The 14,564-nt window shown below is 43.2% G+C and overlaps 3 protein-coding genes across 14 annotated transcripts in view; 2 read left to right on the forward strand and 1 right to left on the reverse strand.

Annotated features, from left to right (window-relative positions):
* SF3B1 (splicing factor 3b subunit 1) overlaps positions 1–348 on the reverse strand; it is a 39,874-nt gene extending 39,526 nt beyond the window's left edge. For 4 of the 5 annotated variants that reach the window (XM_073306289.2, XM_073306288.2, XM_073306293.1 and 1 more), the window contains exon 1: positions 235–347. In XM_073306289.2, coding sequence (XP_073162390.1) covers positions 235–262 — 28 coding nt within the window. In that variant the 5' untranslated portion in view covers positions 263–347. Of the gene's footprint in view, positions 1–234 lie in introns of all 5 variants that reach the window. The other variant, XM_073306292.1, reaches the window with a different exon arrangement.
* Positions 349–515: 167 nt separating this feature from the next.
* The window catches only part of COQ10B (coenzyme Q10B), a 41,018-nt gene continuing 26,969 nt past the window's right edge, over positions 516–14,564 (forward strand). The window contains exon 1 of the mRNA XM_078848008.1: positions 516–1,094. The gene's annotated coding sequence lies outside the window, so the exon portion shown is untranslated. The remainder of the gene's footprint in view (positions 1,095–14,564) is intronic.
* Positions 3,380–12,493, forward strand: LOC140895771 (uncharacterized). Of its 8 annotated transcripts, none has more exons than XM_073306296.2 (3): positions 4,117–4,279; positions 7,077–7,253; positions 10,232–12,493. In XM_073306296.2, exon 3 carries the CDS (start codon positions 10,274–10,276, stop codon positions 12,299–12,301), a length of 2,028 nt encoding a protein of 675 aa, XP_073162397.1. In that variant the 5' UTR covers positions 4,117–4,279; positions 7,077–7,253; positions 10,232–10,273; the 3' UTR covers positions 12,302–12,493. The 8 variants fall into 8 exon arrangements, with proteins under 8 accessions (XP_073162403.1, XP_073162400.1, XP_073162397.1 ...); XM_073306295.2 differs by lacking the exon at positions 4,117–4,279 and adding an exon at positions 4,531–4,766; XM_073306304.1 differs by lacking the exon at positions 4,117–4,279 and having other exon boundaries at positions 4,777–7,253; positions 10,232–10,980; positions 11,878–12,493.

Consider the following 14,564-nt stretch of genomic DNA (forward strand, 5'->3'; position numbering starts at 1 on the left):
GGCCGGGATGGTGCCAGGTCGGGGTGGGGTGTGTGTGTGGGGGGGGCCTGGAGCAGACGCAGGCAGAGACGCCATTACACACAGGCCTTGCCCACTCGCCCGCTCTTCCCCCCCCCCCAGAGCTCGCCGCGGCCTGCGCTGCCCCCTCTCCCCGACGGTCAACCGGGCCCGGCGCCGCGTGGCACGGGGACCGCAAGGCGCGCGCACCCGAGCGGGGGTGGCTCCGTTTCTCACCTTCGTGGGTCTTGGCGATCTTCGCCATTTTGTGGAGCGCGAACAACACCGAGACGGAACTGGAGCTCCCAGTCCCCAGCCACTTCCGCTACGGGGGGCGGAGGGAGGGGGAAACTCACTGCGCAGCTGTAAACTACGTCACCTAGCGACGGTCCAAGGCGATGGAGACTCACTGCGCAGGCGCGGTCTGCGTCGACGGGGAAGGGGCGGCAATTGCGCAGGCGCAGTGCTGGACTGCGCGGGCGTGAGAAAGCGCACGGGGGCGTCTGAGGGGACGGTTCTTTACGGCGGGCAGCTACCCGCTCGTTTGCCTGTTTCCCTCGGCGTGCTTGGCTTTACTGAACCGTGACAGGCAGCTCCCGCCAGAGCTGCGGGGTCAGAGCTGGGGTGGAGCCTTTCTTAGCTCCGGCCGGTGGGGATGCCAGAGGCAGGTGCTGCTCACAGGGCGTTGTGCCCATGTCAAGGCTGGTTTCGCGGCCCGGTGGGGCTCAGGTGCCCTGCTGGGCTCGCCCACGGAGCTTGGGTGCCCCGCTGTGTTCGGCCGGGCGAAGCTCCTCTCTGACTCTGGAGATGACCGAGTGGGGTGCTCTGTGGAGCGCCACCCGGGCCTGGCCCGAACATGCGCTGTCCCTTACAGCGAAGCGTGGGGATAGTCATGGCATGGTCCTTTTCTCCTTTCGTACCCGCTTGGAGGAGCCGTGAGACAGTCAGCGACGCTGGCATTTGAATTCTCATAATTGGATCGCTCAGTTAAAACCTCACGGAGATTAATGAGGCAGTTCACACCCCTCAAAGCTATTGTCTCGGGTCCAGAAAACGGAGGCAGAAGTCACTGAATCAGTTAACTTCCAAAATATAAAGTAAGTCTATCTTCATAACAATAAGAGCTACAGACGTTTAAAAAAAACCAACACTCTGGTGCACAAGATGGTGGATCAGGAATATAGGGAATGAATGCCATGTAGTCTCCCACAGGTTGCCCCATGTCCATGCTATTGGTGGTAGCTGTTCCCTTCCCTTTCACAGTGCTAGGAGATTGTGACCCCAACCCAAGAAAGTGTGAACATCAGACTGTGACAGAGTTCCACCTGAGTGCCAATGTGCTGATTGGAATAACACAGCACCACAGCACAGTGTGGCAACACGATTGCTCTGCCTGGCACCTGCAAGCAGGCCCAAAACCCACGCCACAGGAAATCAGCATAACTCTGAAAAGGCTTGGATAGACATGTGATCTACTCTATCTATCACTGCTGATTGGCAGTAACACTACTGCAGATACTGCAGTAACACTACTGCAAGTAGCAGTGTTTGAGGCTGCTACTTTAGAATACAAGAACATTATTACTTATGAATGTGAGCGGTCACCACCATGATTTCTGTAATATTTAAGAGTTTGACTTTGAACCCCCCCCCCAATATTGTCCAATTCTGGTCTTATTTGCTAGTTTTTCAGTAGTGGAATTCCACTGACTCATCTGGAGTTACTCCTGATTTATGCTCATATTTTTAAAGGGTATTTAGGCACCCAAAGATGCAGATAGGTGCTTAGTAGGATTTTCAAAAAGCACCTCAGTGCCTAACTCCTGTAAAATCTGACCCAAACTGCCTGCAAATCCTCCTCGATGTGGGTACAGCAGCTGGTCATGGCAGCCACAAACCTGATTGATAGACACTGCATAGGGCATTCAGAAATTATGCTAATTCTGTATGTTCCTTTGGGCTGCCTTTGCTGGAGGGGCTTGAAAGAAACCTTAACTAAACTCAGAAACATATTAAGTGGATTTTCTCAAATTAAAATTTAAAAAAAAATCACCTTTAGACTCAGACCAAACCTGGAAGGTTTCAACCCTAAAGGAAACATGCAGAAAATTGAATTGGACTTGGACTAGCGTCCTAGGGGTGAAAGGCTCTGTATTCTGTTGGACAAAGAACAACAGGAAACTGCATGACATTATTGCAAAATCTGTGGTGGCTTTTATTTTTATTCTCCTGGGTTAGCGTAACCACCACCATTTTCACTTTGGGTCTCCCAACATCTATTAGATTGTAATGGTTTTCAGTCACTCAATGATACTATGCTGAGATACTACCATGAAGGGTGCTCTATAAATACAAATAATGGGTAGATTAGATAGACAAGTGTTTGCAACCTGGTCTCACCAGCAAGTAGGTGGTCAAAGATGTCATAAATCATATCTCTTCTATTTTCCTGATGTATCAGAGAAGCTTAAATGATGCCAATGTTGGCAGTTTGAGTTTGTTAAGGGTACTTTAAGAGATCCTATTAAGGTCAGATTGAGATGGGCTAGCACAGCTGTTTGGAATCTTTATTGGGATAAATGGTAGAGTTTTTAATGGGATAGATGTTGCCATGGGGAGGAAGTTTATATTTTATTATAGTTTGTTTTCTGTGTTTCAGATAAATTTTGTCAAGCTGTATTCTAATTCAGTTTTCATTAGGGGAATGATCTATCTGGAATGTTACCATTTTTCCATTTATTTGAGCTGGCCATTCAAATAGCTGGAAGATGGTGAGGGTCTTTTCTTCTCTTCCCTTAGTTTTATATTCCCTTCTATCAGTTCATGTTTTGCTAGACTCTCTTTATTGACATCCCCACCCCTTCTTCCCATAGCCACAGAAAGGATTATTTGTTGAGTCTCTTGGAGATCTAGGCCGGGAGATCAAGAGAGACAAGAATTTAGTGTAGCAGGAGTTTAATGTGTGTAACATTGATGGTTCTCAGGGTACCCAGGACTGTTAGTCACTTTGTTACCCTCCTGCCTTCAGCGAGAGAGAGTTTTGCTTATGCTTAACTTCATGACACTTCCAGTCTTTTAGACCTCAAGTCCTTTTGGTACATCAGGTTGTCTTTTTGCTGTTCATTATGGTTAGTCATCTTATACCTTCTTTTATACTATTTCCTTTACTCAAAATATAGAAAAGGTTACCGTTGATTATTTTCTGTTTATATCTGTTTCTAAACTTCAGTGCTTGGAATGTGATCCTTAGCTAAACAGCAAACTGAGTAAATCCTGCCATGACTGTGCCACTGTGATGGTTCTCAAGCTACCCAGGACTGTGAGTCACCTTGTTACCCTCCTGCCTCCAGTGAGAGAGGGGCTTGCTTGTGCTTTGGTAGAAGTCAGCTCTTACCTCCAGTTTGCTAACTACCCAAACAATCTTCTCTGGGCTATGTCAGCCCTTCCTTTGCCTTGCAGGTTAACAATAGGTATACTCTGGTACCCGAGCCTCTTTGAAACATTCCCTTGGAGTGGCCAGCCCCTTATCCACTGAACACTCACAGTAATACCAGGTCTGCTGTCCCCAAAGGAACAGTATACACCCCTGCTTGAACAATTCAACTAGTGATCAGTTCCTTGTATAACGCCATAGCACTGAGATATATTTATAGTTAAAACAAACATAAGTTTATTGTCAATGATCAAGATTTAAGAGATAGCGAGTAAGAATAATGGAAACAACAGGTTACATATAAAACAAAAGTATAACATGTTTTCTAAAGACTAAACTTAACAGACTAACCTTTAGTCTAAATACATTTAGCTCATCCCAAATGTCCTTTGCAGTGTTTTCAACAAAGTCTGGTTTAGAGCCCACTTTCATGAATATAAGGGCACTGTCCATTTACTGAGTGCGATTTTATATTAATATTTAACAAATGGTTAATATTAATTGCATAACAGATTCTAACCTCATTCTGTTATGACATTGCAGTTTCTCCCTCCTTCGCCCAGCAGGTGGCGTTGTGAAGGCACACGCTCTCCGTGCGCTGCTTCCTTCAAGCCTGCAGTGAGCGCCTTCGGGTGCCGACCCCCCTACCTCTTTGAGCAACAGCCGATTGGGTGGCTTTGCTGTCGATCAGGGAGTCTGGGCGGGAGCAACCAGCCCTGTGGGACAACGGGCTGTCAGTCAGAAGAACCGGGCGCTGATTGGGCCCTGCTTGTATGGTTGGAGCGGGCGCGGCCCCGGCCGAGGCGGCAGGAGTGATGGGAAGGCGCCGCCCGGAAGCGCTGGTGCCCGGTGCGTGCTGCCTTTGTTTTACTGGCTCCCCGAGCCAGGGAGGCGAGCTCAGGGGCCGCTGCGTGTAAGAGGGGCCTAGGCGCGGCAGCTATAGCGGGAGGGGGCGGTATAGGGAGGGCGCAGGCCCGCGGCCCTGCCTGGCGGGTCGCGGGGGGGCTCTTCCCGCGCCCAGAGCCCTGGGCGCGGGGCGGGAAGTGGCGCGGCGAGCCCGGGTGTGCGAGGGGGGCGGGGTGAACTCGCGGAGCCCGGGGTGGGGGGTCAATGGCGCTCAGCCCTGAGTGGGGGGCCCCAGAGAGAGACCGACTAACGGACAGGAGCCTTGAGCCCCAGGGCAGGGAGACCACAGGAGAGGGATGGTCTAGGTACTGAAATCGCTCCCTAGGGCCGGTCCCTGCTTCAGCCTTCAACATATTTATCTCCACGTTCCACGACAACCTGCAGGGGTAGGGAAGTGCTAGCATTCCCATTGTACAGATGGCAAACTGAGGTATGGAGACAGAGGCTTCGTCTGCACCTAAAAATAGATTGACCTAACTGCCTTGGTCAGGGCTATGAAAAACTTAACGTCCTGTTGATGTAGTTAGGTTGATCTAACCCCGCACTGTACAAGCAGCTAGATCAAGGGAAGAATTCTTCCCTTGATCTAGCTGCCATCTCTAAAAGGTGGATTAGCTACGTTGATGGAAAAAACCCTTCTGTTGATGTAGGATGTGTTTATGCCACAGCAGTGCACTGTATGATAGTCATACACTAAGTAAGTGGCTTATGGTCACACAGGAAGCGTCTGAGAGTGTAAGAATTGGACTCCTGGTCTCCTAAGTCCAAGAACCCTAACCACTGAAACACTGTCATGAAAGCATCTGTAGAGCTCTCAGCAGGGATTTCATGTCTCTGCTTCCACTTTCTAAAATATAAATAGATGCAATAATACTTCCAAAACTTACTGTGTATTTTCCATTGAATAGTTCATGTCTCTCATCAGTTTTCATTTCACCTGAAACTTTTCTAATATTCTTGATCAGTGGTTCTCAAACTTTTGCACTGGGGGACCTCTTTCACACAGCAAGCCTCTGAGTGCCCCCCCTTATAAATTAAAACTACATTTTTATATTTAACACTTTTATAAGTGCTGGAGGCAAAGTGGGGTTTAGGGTGGAGGCTGTCAGCTCATTACCCCCCATGTAATAACCTCACGATCCCCAGTTTGAGAACCCTTGTTCCTTATACATTTAAATTCCATCTGAAATGTAGAGGTCTAGCTTTGCTTTCAAATTCTAGATGACCTTCCGTCAGTTGAACATAATCCAACTCCATTGCTATCTACTTTTGAGAGAGTTAATGTTCTCAGCTTCCTTTTTTAGCTTACAATTTCTTATGAAATTTTGCCAATGCTGTACATATTTTCACAATTAAATACATGATTAAGCTAGTAGGGAGTGACTTTCTTCCATCTTTGCCTCACCAGGGGGCTCAATGTCCTGAGATCCCCATGTACATGCTGGTGAAGCTCTTATTGCTTTCTATCATTGTCTTGTGACTAAAGCATAGGACTAGGAGAAAGGAATTCTGGGTTTAATTTCCAAAAGCTCTGCCACCACTTTGTATCACCTTGAAACAGAATAGTTAGTGACTTGGCCTATTTCCCTGTCTCACAGAATTGTATTGCCTTAACAGTTGTGTGTAAAGCATTCTTAGTTATTTCGATGGAAGGAACTCTGAAAGTCTTTGTGTTTATAAAAGAAAAATTGCTTTATTACTGCTTTGGCTGCCAATGGAGCATCCCATACAGCTGCACTATTCAACTATCTATAGAACCAGTTTTAAATACAGCATGTTAAAAATGCAATGGTTTTTAAACCGTAATTATCCATGATCACATATGGTCACCTCTGCGAGCTCCGATTAGGAACCACCCTTTGCCCACATAAAATGACTCTGAAAAGTGTTAGATATTGTAAAAGTATTTTTAACTCGTAATCAGAAGGTTGAAATGAATCTGTTAAACTTTCTAGTCAGTTTTTCGTCTATTCTAAATGTATGCTCTAGTTTGGTATTATAGGATTGATTGTGCTGGTGGCTTCTCTTTTTTAAAAGGGAAACCAAGTTTAAATAATATCAAAAAAGCTCTCTGTTGGTCATTAGGACAGTGTGATATAAATGTTTTAATAAAAAAAAAAGGCACCTTGAATGTGGAACTTCCCTACTGGAATAGATCAGTAGAGCCCTGTACAGATACGAAATTTGTATCCATATCCCATCCGTGGATATAAAGCAGATATCCGCAGAGTTGTAGGGCTCTAGATACAAAATTTATATTCACATGTGATCTGCGATCGGCAAAAATGGTCTGTGGATATAAATCCGCAGATTTTCAGGGCTCTATAGATCAATCAGGCCAAGACCAAACCTGACAAAGTTCAGAGTACAAAGCAAAAAAAACATATATAAGGGGTGAATAGGAGGAAATTAAAATAAAAGCTGAAAGGAGCAGAGATGAAGTACAGGATCTTTTACAGACAAATTAATGTGTCTCAATGTATATGGGACTTAGATTCTACTCTTTTTAGGGATTTTTAATGTGAGCATCACCTAGATATCAGAGTACAGTACATTTACATAAAGTAGACAGCGAGACTGCATTTCCTGCTCTTTTCCCTTACTACAATGATAGGCATGTTAGAAATGTCTGACATAGACAGATGGAAAAATATTTTACAATTTGTTTTAGAATTGTTTCTGATTGTTGATTCTTCAGAAATATTGCTGAGAATTAGGTTGGGTTTTTATTTTTTGGTAGATCTTGATATCCTCTGGTAACGAACAGGGGGGGTGTTGCTGGTTTCAAAATTTTTCTATGGCATTGAGTAAGCATTCTACAACAACAGTGATAGACACACTCCAAGACACCAAGAGAAATACAGGGAGAAGAGAAACTACTTGGTGGTCAAGAGGAGTACTTCTGAATAAAGGAAAGGTTGGTACCAGAAGAGAAGGAACAGCATAAAGTTATTTACAGAACAGGAGCTTCTAACTAAATCAAGTCTGATGCTCTTAAGGCTTAAAATACTCACCCTTTATTTTTTCTTCTGGTCTTCTATGTATTTTATGTTTCATTGGAGTATTTTTACTGTGTTGAAATGTTATGTTTCTTCGCACAGATTTCTTGAAACTTTGTTGTATTTATTTTTTTAAGAAAAGAAAATGATGTTGCTAGATTTCATTTTTTGAATATCCCAGGAAACTTTTCTTGGGAGCTGGAAATTAAAAATCAAAGATGTTTACCAACTTTTTTAGATTGATGCAGAGAATAGGATTGAAACCAAAGACATATTGGGATTTTAACTGAATTTAGTGCTCATGAAAGATGACTGTTGACATTCTTGAAGAAGTATTCACAAAAAAAGTACATAGGGATGTTTTTGCCTTCGTTACCGGCTGTCACTGAGCCTATGCCTCACTCTGCAGGATCAGTTTTGGGATGAGAGTGAAGTCTAGTCACTGTGGGCCAGATCCACAAAACGATTTAGGTGCTTAAGGCCAATGTTAAAGCACCACTGAGATCCTCAAAATCCGTGCTCACCTGCTGTCTCACTCTAAAGTCTAAAGGTGCTTGAATTTCCCTTTCCAAGGGAGCATGTGTACAGCCTCCTCAGTCTTGGTGTCTGGGCACCTGAGCCCCAGCAGGATCCTCAAACTAAGTGTTCCTCTGCCTATCTTGCCTGTAGAGCCTGATCCAGAAGGTGTTCCTGCATAAAAGAGGAGGTGGTGGTACTGCCCCCTTATAATGTTTAGCCCAGTGGTTAGAACACTCACTCAGAATGTAAAAGACCCAGGTTCAGTTCTCCCTGTGCCTGAGGTGAAGAAAGGAATTGAATTTGTCTTCCTTTATTTTGTGATTTCCTTAACCACTGGCCTATGGGGTATTCTGGGACAAGTAACTCTCATTCTCTCCTGTTGAAACTGTTCCACTTTTATAAATAATCAAATATGCATTGGAGCAGGGGGACTGGAACCTCGATGTCTCACATGCTAGGTGAGTGCCAAAGCCACTAACAGCTATAGAGTCATTCGCACTCTCTTTCTGTTCCAGTGCATATGTAATTACTTATATACAGTGGAACAGCTTCCATGGGATAAACTGAGAGGGACTCGTATCAGATTATGCCATAGCCAGTGATTAGGGTACTCTCATGGGAGACCCAAGTTCAAATCCTTTCTCCACATCAGGCAGAGGGGGAATTGAACCTGGGTCATCTATATCCTGAGTGAATGGTCTAATCACTGAGCTAAAAATTATTAAGGGGGGGTCCACCACCTTCTCTGTGGCATGTCTTAAAAAAACAAAACAGCGTAGATACCTCATTCCAGAAGAGGGTTTATGGCCGAGAATATTTAGTGGAGGTAGACACTTAGTCTAGTGTGGACTTAGGCACTTTAATGCCTTTGAGTGGTGGCACATGGTACCCACACCTCTCCTCAGCATTTCCTATTGGTCAATTTAGGTGGATCCCTGCTCGCTATTCTGGCTTTTGTGATCTCATTCTTAGATGTCCATCTCTTCCCATGCATTGTATGGGTAGCCTACGTGCTTGAGCCAGGCTGTGGGTGGCAAAGTGCCTAAAAGTTAGGCACTGAAATGCCCAAGTTCTTTTGTTGATCTAGTCATGTGACCGATTCTGTCTTTGGCCTCTCTACTAAGACTGGCACCAAGTGTAATAGTTGCAATGATGGTACTTGATGTAGGCAACTGGACTGAAACCATCAACTAATTTCATAGATCACTAAGCAGCTACCAGACAGCAATGATTTTCAGTCATCAAGCGCCAGACTTTTAAAGGTATTTAGGAGCCTATTTGTATCTTTAGACATCTAAATACCTTACAAAATCTGGCCCGAACCACCTGGGAGTTGATTAGAACCAGTGTCCTTTAAGAGTTCTATACCATTACTAGTAACGTGAGCAGTCCATTCCCCTTTTGCTTTGATAATATAATTTGTATAATACAACCTGAAATTAGATCCTCTGTGGACATTTTTTCCCTTTAATGCAGGGTATGCACGTTTTGGAAGAGTGGGGATTAATATCTTTTATATGGAGATTATTTTGGTGATATATTGAGTAATATTATAAAATTGTAAAATATTCAGCTAGACTAATTTTTACTTCTCTTACATACTGCTTTCCATCCAAAGATCTCAAAACACTTCAAAAACATTAATTAAGACTCAAAATGTCTGCATAGTAGAAAAGTACTGTCCCTATAAATGGATAAACCAAAACACAGAGTTGAGGTTAAATTTTTTAAAATTGTGTGTCTACCCTTAGGCACTTAAATCCCTAATTAGGCACAAATTTACGAATGTTGATAATCCTCAGATTCCACTAAAGTCAGTGAGAGTTTGAGGGCCTCAACACCTTTGAAAATCAGTCAATTTTTATTTTGGTGCCTAATTAGAGATCTAAATGAGTTGCTGAAGGTCACAAGAAGCCTGGACAGAACTGGGAATAGAACCCAGCATTCCTAATCCCAGTCTTGGACATTAGGCACAAGACATTTATTAGTAAAATAGCTTGTGGGAACATGTTAATTATGACCTGTATAACTTTTTCCCATTTGGGAAGAAGAAGGCATCCTACAGTTGTAAAAATTCGCTGCCTACCAGTTTTGTTAAAGTACCTCTGAACTTTTTGAACTAGCAGTTTATAGTCAGATGAAAATTAACAAATTTGAATATTTGGACCCTGAGTTACACTTGCATATAGATTTTCTTTAAAGGTTTAGCAAGCCTTTGCCTTTTGAAGAGTTTGAACTGGTTGTCAGAATTTATTGGTGAAATCCTCTTTTTTTCTATGTGACCATTTTTTGTTAATCCTCCAATAAGGGATTTCAAAATGTTCATGTTACTTTTATCTTGGGAGTTTTAGAGTAATTGTCTATTTTTATTTTTAAGGAATCTTATGTTCTTAGAGAAGCCTATAACACATGACCATAGATGGCACCTAAACCACTTGGGAAGTGGGAAAAGTATGGAAAAAGATACTGTCGAGATTGGGAAAGGGAAACTGGATTAAAAGAATGGATTCGAAGTGTACCAGGAGATGACACAAAGGCAGCATGCAAATACTGCGCATGTGAAATCAGAGCCCATCATAGTGATTTGGTTGCACACAGTAAAACAAAAAAGCACAAGAGACATGTTGCTTTATTTTCACATTCTTCTGATATGAAAAAACATTCATTTGAATTTGAAGTTGAAAACCAAAATTCATTTGATGATGATATCACGCAAGCCAAATTGGATCAATCTGTTAATGTGTGCGCACTGAAGCTAGCGGCACACATAGCTTGCCATATGAGCATTTTCACAGTGGATCACCTAGGCTGCATTGTTGGAGGGATAGCAGAGAAGGACATTAGTCTGCATAAAACAAAATGTTCCACACTGATTAGAAATGTCATTGGTCCTACTGTACACAAAGAACTTCTCAGAGACATTGGCAATGGACACTACTCGTTGATCATTGATGAAAGTACAGATGTATCAGCACAAAAGCAACTTTGCTTGATAGTAAGATACTTCAGCAACAAGCTTAAATGTATTGTATCATCCTTTGCAGGGATCATTAACTTGACTAGAAGTGGTACTATCACAGAAGCACTCTTGACATTTCTAAATGACAACAAGCTGAACATAAAAAGGTGTGTTGGGATTGCTGCTGATGGTTTCAATACAAGCTTATGTGGAAATAAGAATTCATTGCTCAAAAAGTTTTATGAACTCAATCCTTGTGGAGTTTTCATCAAATATGTAAGTTACTCTCTCTATTTGTGTTCTTCAAAAGCCATTGATGTGCTTCCATTGAACATAGAGTACATGGTTTCACGGACATACTTGTGGTTTTCCCATAGCACTTTCCACCAGAAGAGGTACCATGAACTGTATGCTGCCATCAGTGTTGGAGAGAATTTCCTGAAAATACTGCAGCTTACTGAGACAAGATGGCTGTCCATTAGCCCTTGTATTAACAGAGTACTTGATCAGTATGAAGCCCTGATGTTGCACTTTCAGTCTATAAGAGACAATGAAAGGGACTACAGTGCTGAGCTTCTCTATCAAATGTATTCTGACCCAGTAAATAGACTCTATCTTGTTTTTCTGCAGCCTCTTATTGAGGAAGCTAACAGGATCAACAAGTTATTTCAATTTGAAACAGTTAATCCAGTTAACCTTATTGCTGAATTAATGCTGTTCTATCAGAATTTGGTACAAAGAGTCATGAAACCTTGTGTCTTTACAACATGGTCATCCATTGTAAATTATGATATTCACTGTAACAGGAACTACATGCCTCTTTCAGAGGTTAACTTTGGATCAGCGTTCCTATCAGAATTAATAAATGCAAATCTTTCCTCACATACAGTAGATACCATCCAAAGCAGATGTCGAGATTGTATCCTTGAGTTTGCTAAGCAAATAAAGCTCCGACTGCCTCCAAATGTCCATCATCTAGAATCTCTCAGCGCTCTGAGCCCTTCAGTTGTTCTCAGTCCTACAAAACCTGAATTCTCAACCCTGTCTTTTTTGTCCTTGTGTAGAGGGGATCATATCAAGTTGAAACAGCAATGGAGAAATCTGGATGCAGTCTCATGGACGAACACAGAAGATAGCCAAATAGAACAGTTCTGGATAGAAGTTGCAAAACACACAGATGAAGTTGGTGATAAGGATTTTGTTGAGCTAGGATTATTTGCCCTTGCCCTTCTCACCTTACCCTTCAGCACTGCAGCCGTGGAGTGTACAATCTCACAAATGAACTTGATAAAAACCAAGTTAAAGAACAGACTGCAGGACAGCCTACTTGAAAATATCTTAAGGATCAGGGCCTATATGCACCGAAATAAGATTTGCTGCAACCAGTTTCAGCCATCCAAAGAGATGATATCTTTGTTTAATAATGAGTTTTATGCAATTGCTAATAGCAAGGATGCTACAGATGACTCTGAGGAGGATATATTTTGAAAAGACTCAAGTGAAGAGGATCTCTTTTTTAGAAAAGTAAGCAAGGATTTTCAAAATGGCTCATTGCAATTGAACTATTTGATTCATGCATTTAAAATGTTCTATCTACAAATCCGTTTTCCCATTCATTTAGTAAGAACTACTTTTCACAGAGTAAGATACATTGCATAAAACCACACAACCCTTTTAGAAGAGGATTTTTGAAAAACGAAAGTAAAATTTAATGAGGCATGCTCTAATAGTAATTCATTTGGTGGGGGTGCACTTGACTGAAGATGCTGATTAGAGAGCGCACCAAAAACCCCTCTCCATTAGCCTATTAATGTAATGCAGTCATGGCATATTTTTATATTGAGTGATACAGAACTTGACACTACATTTCTGTGCCTCAGTACAATACTCTCAGTCAGGAGCCAAATGGCTGGCTGAAGATTAAATAAAACCTGCTTTTTTACATATGAGTTTTGGAGGGCACTACCCTTGAATAATTTGTATTTATGACTGTGTTAAAAGAGATACTTATAAGGGCATTCTGCGCCAAAAAAAAAAAAAAAAAAAAAATCTGTGCACAATATTTTAAAATTCTGCAAAACTCTACAAATTTTATTTGTCAAATAAATGTGGAGGCTCCACATAGCATTGGGGAGCATAGGCCACTGGCTGCACAGAGGTGGGAGATCATTGTGCAGCTACCCCTTGGGATTCGGACTCGGCGGTGAGGCTGCACCCAACCCTGACAGTGCTAGAACTGGGCCTGTCCCAGAAACACCCCAGGGCCCTTCCCCTCCATCCAGGTGCACCAGGTGTGGGCAGGCAGGCTTGGCAAGGCAGGAACCAAGTGTGGCAGGGCTTAGCGTGGGGGAATCCAGGGGTGGGTTGAGAGGGTTCTGTGTGCGGTAACCTGAGTGCAGGTGGCTCAGTGGGGGATCCAAGTGCAGGGGGGATCTGGATGCACAGGGGCTTGTTGGGGGGTTCTGGGTGCAGCGGTAATGGGACTCTGCAGGGGGTTCCAGGTGAAGGAAGTGGGGGCTCATCAGAGGGGGTCAGTGTGGGGAGGATAGAGCTCTTCAGGGGGGTCTGGGTTTGGGGGGCTCAGTGGTGGGGTACAGATGCTGGAGGTGTGAGAAGCCCAGTGAGAGAGGGATCCAGGTGCAGCTGGTTAGGGTTTCGGTGGGGTGGGGATCTGGGTGTGCTTGGCTTGTCGGAGTGGTCCAGGTATGAGGGGGTATGGATCCATGGGGGTTGGGCGGATGGGGGAGCAGCTCCCTGTGCAGGGATCCCTCTCCCTGAAGCTGAGGAGCAATAGATGCAGGGGGGAAGGGGAGGGCACAGTTTGCAACTGGGGGAGAAATCGGGGGGTGGGTGCCATGCAAGGAAAGAGGAAGTCCTAGCAGCTGAGCCTGGCGCAGGGCAGGAGCTACCAGCCTGGTCTTCCCCAGTCCTGCCCCTGCCTCACAGTGATTTACTTCTCTGAGAGCTGCTTTGGGCACCCAAAAATACTCCTGGGGAGGGTCGCATGACTGTTCTTGTGGCTTCCCTTTGCAGGAGATGTAAATTCTGCACATGTGCAGTGGCGCAAAATTCCCTCAGGGGTAAAGAGAAGTCTGAAATTCAAAGTGGCATATTGTAAATAAAAAGACTAAGGATTATTAAAATAATTGTAAGATAGTTGTAATTTCTTAATGGTATTGTCTTGTGCTTTTGGGACTTTTTTTTAATTAGATGAATTATGTACAAGTATGAATTAATAACTATTAAAATAGTCTGGAATTATAACAGTGGAGGATAACACCATGAAATATTTTAACTGTTGAAATACCTATTCTGAACCCACTTTTATTAATTTTTAATGTACATTCTAAATTTTTGTAATAAACTGATATAACCTATCATAAAAAACTTGTAGTAATTCTGCTGTTAGAAACTGAAGTCCTGAGTGTGAGAGTGTTAAATGTCCTTAATTCTCAAGGGCATTCAAGATGTGGCACTAGTGAACACGAGCAGTGTAGTTAGTGATGTGTATGAAGACAGCTGGTTACTCAAAGGGAAAAAAATCCATAGGAACTCTTCTAATTTGGTTTTTATTGGTAGAGAGTATTTTATAGTTCCCTAACTATGCCAACTTGTGGAACTGGATCTTCTGAATACTATTTCTTACCGTTCCTAGTATATTAACCACTCTTAAACAGGGTCCAGATACCTGGAAAATAGACCTACATGCAGCCTCTGCTTAGGTAATACTCTGAAATCTGCTTAGGTATGT

This window comes from Lepidochelys kempii, chromosome 11, assembly GCF_965140285.1.
Source record: "Lepidochelys kempii isolate rLepKem1 chromosome 11, rLepKem1.hap1, whole genome shotgun sequence".
NCBI lineage: Eukaryota > Metazoa > Chordata > Testudines > Cheloniidae > Lepidochelys > Lepidochelys kempii.

Bases quoted from the DNA above. Each gene is read 5' to 3' on its own strand.
- LOC140895771 (XM_073306299.2), top strand. From the start codon at position 10,274: ATGGCACCTAAACCACTTGGGAAGTGGGAAAAGTATGGAAAAAGATAC.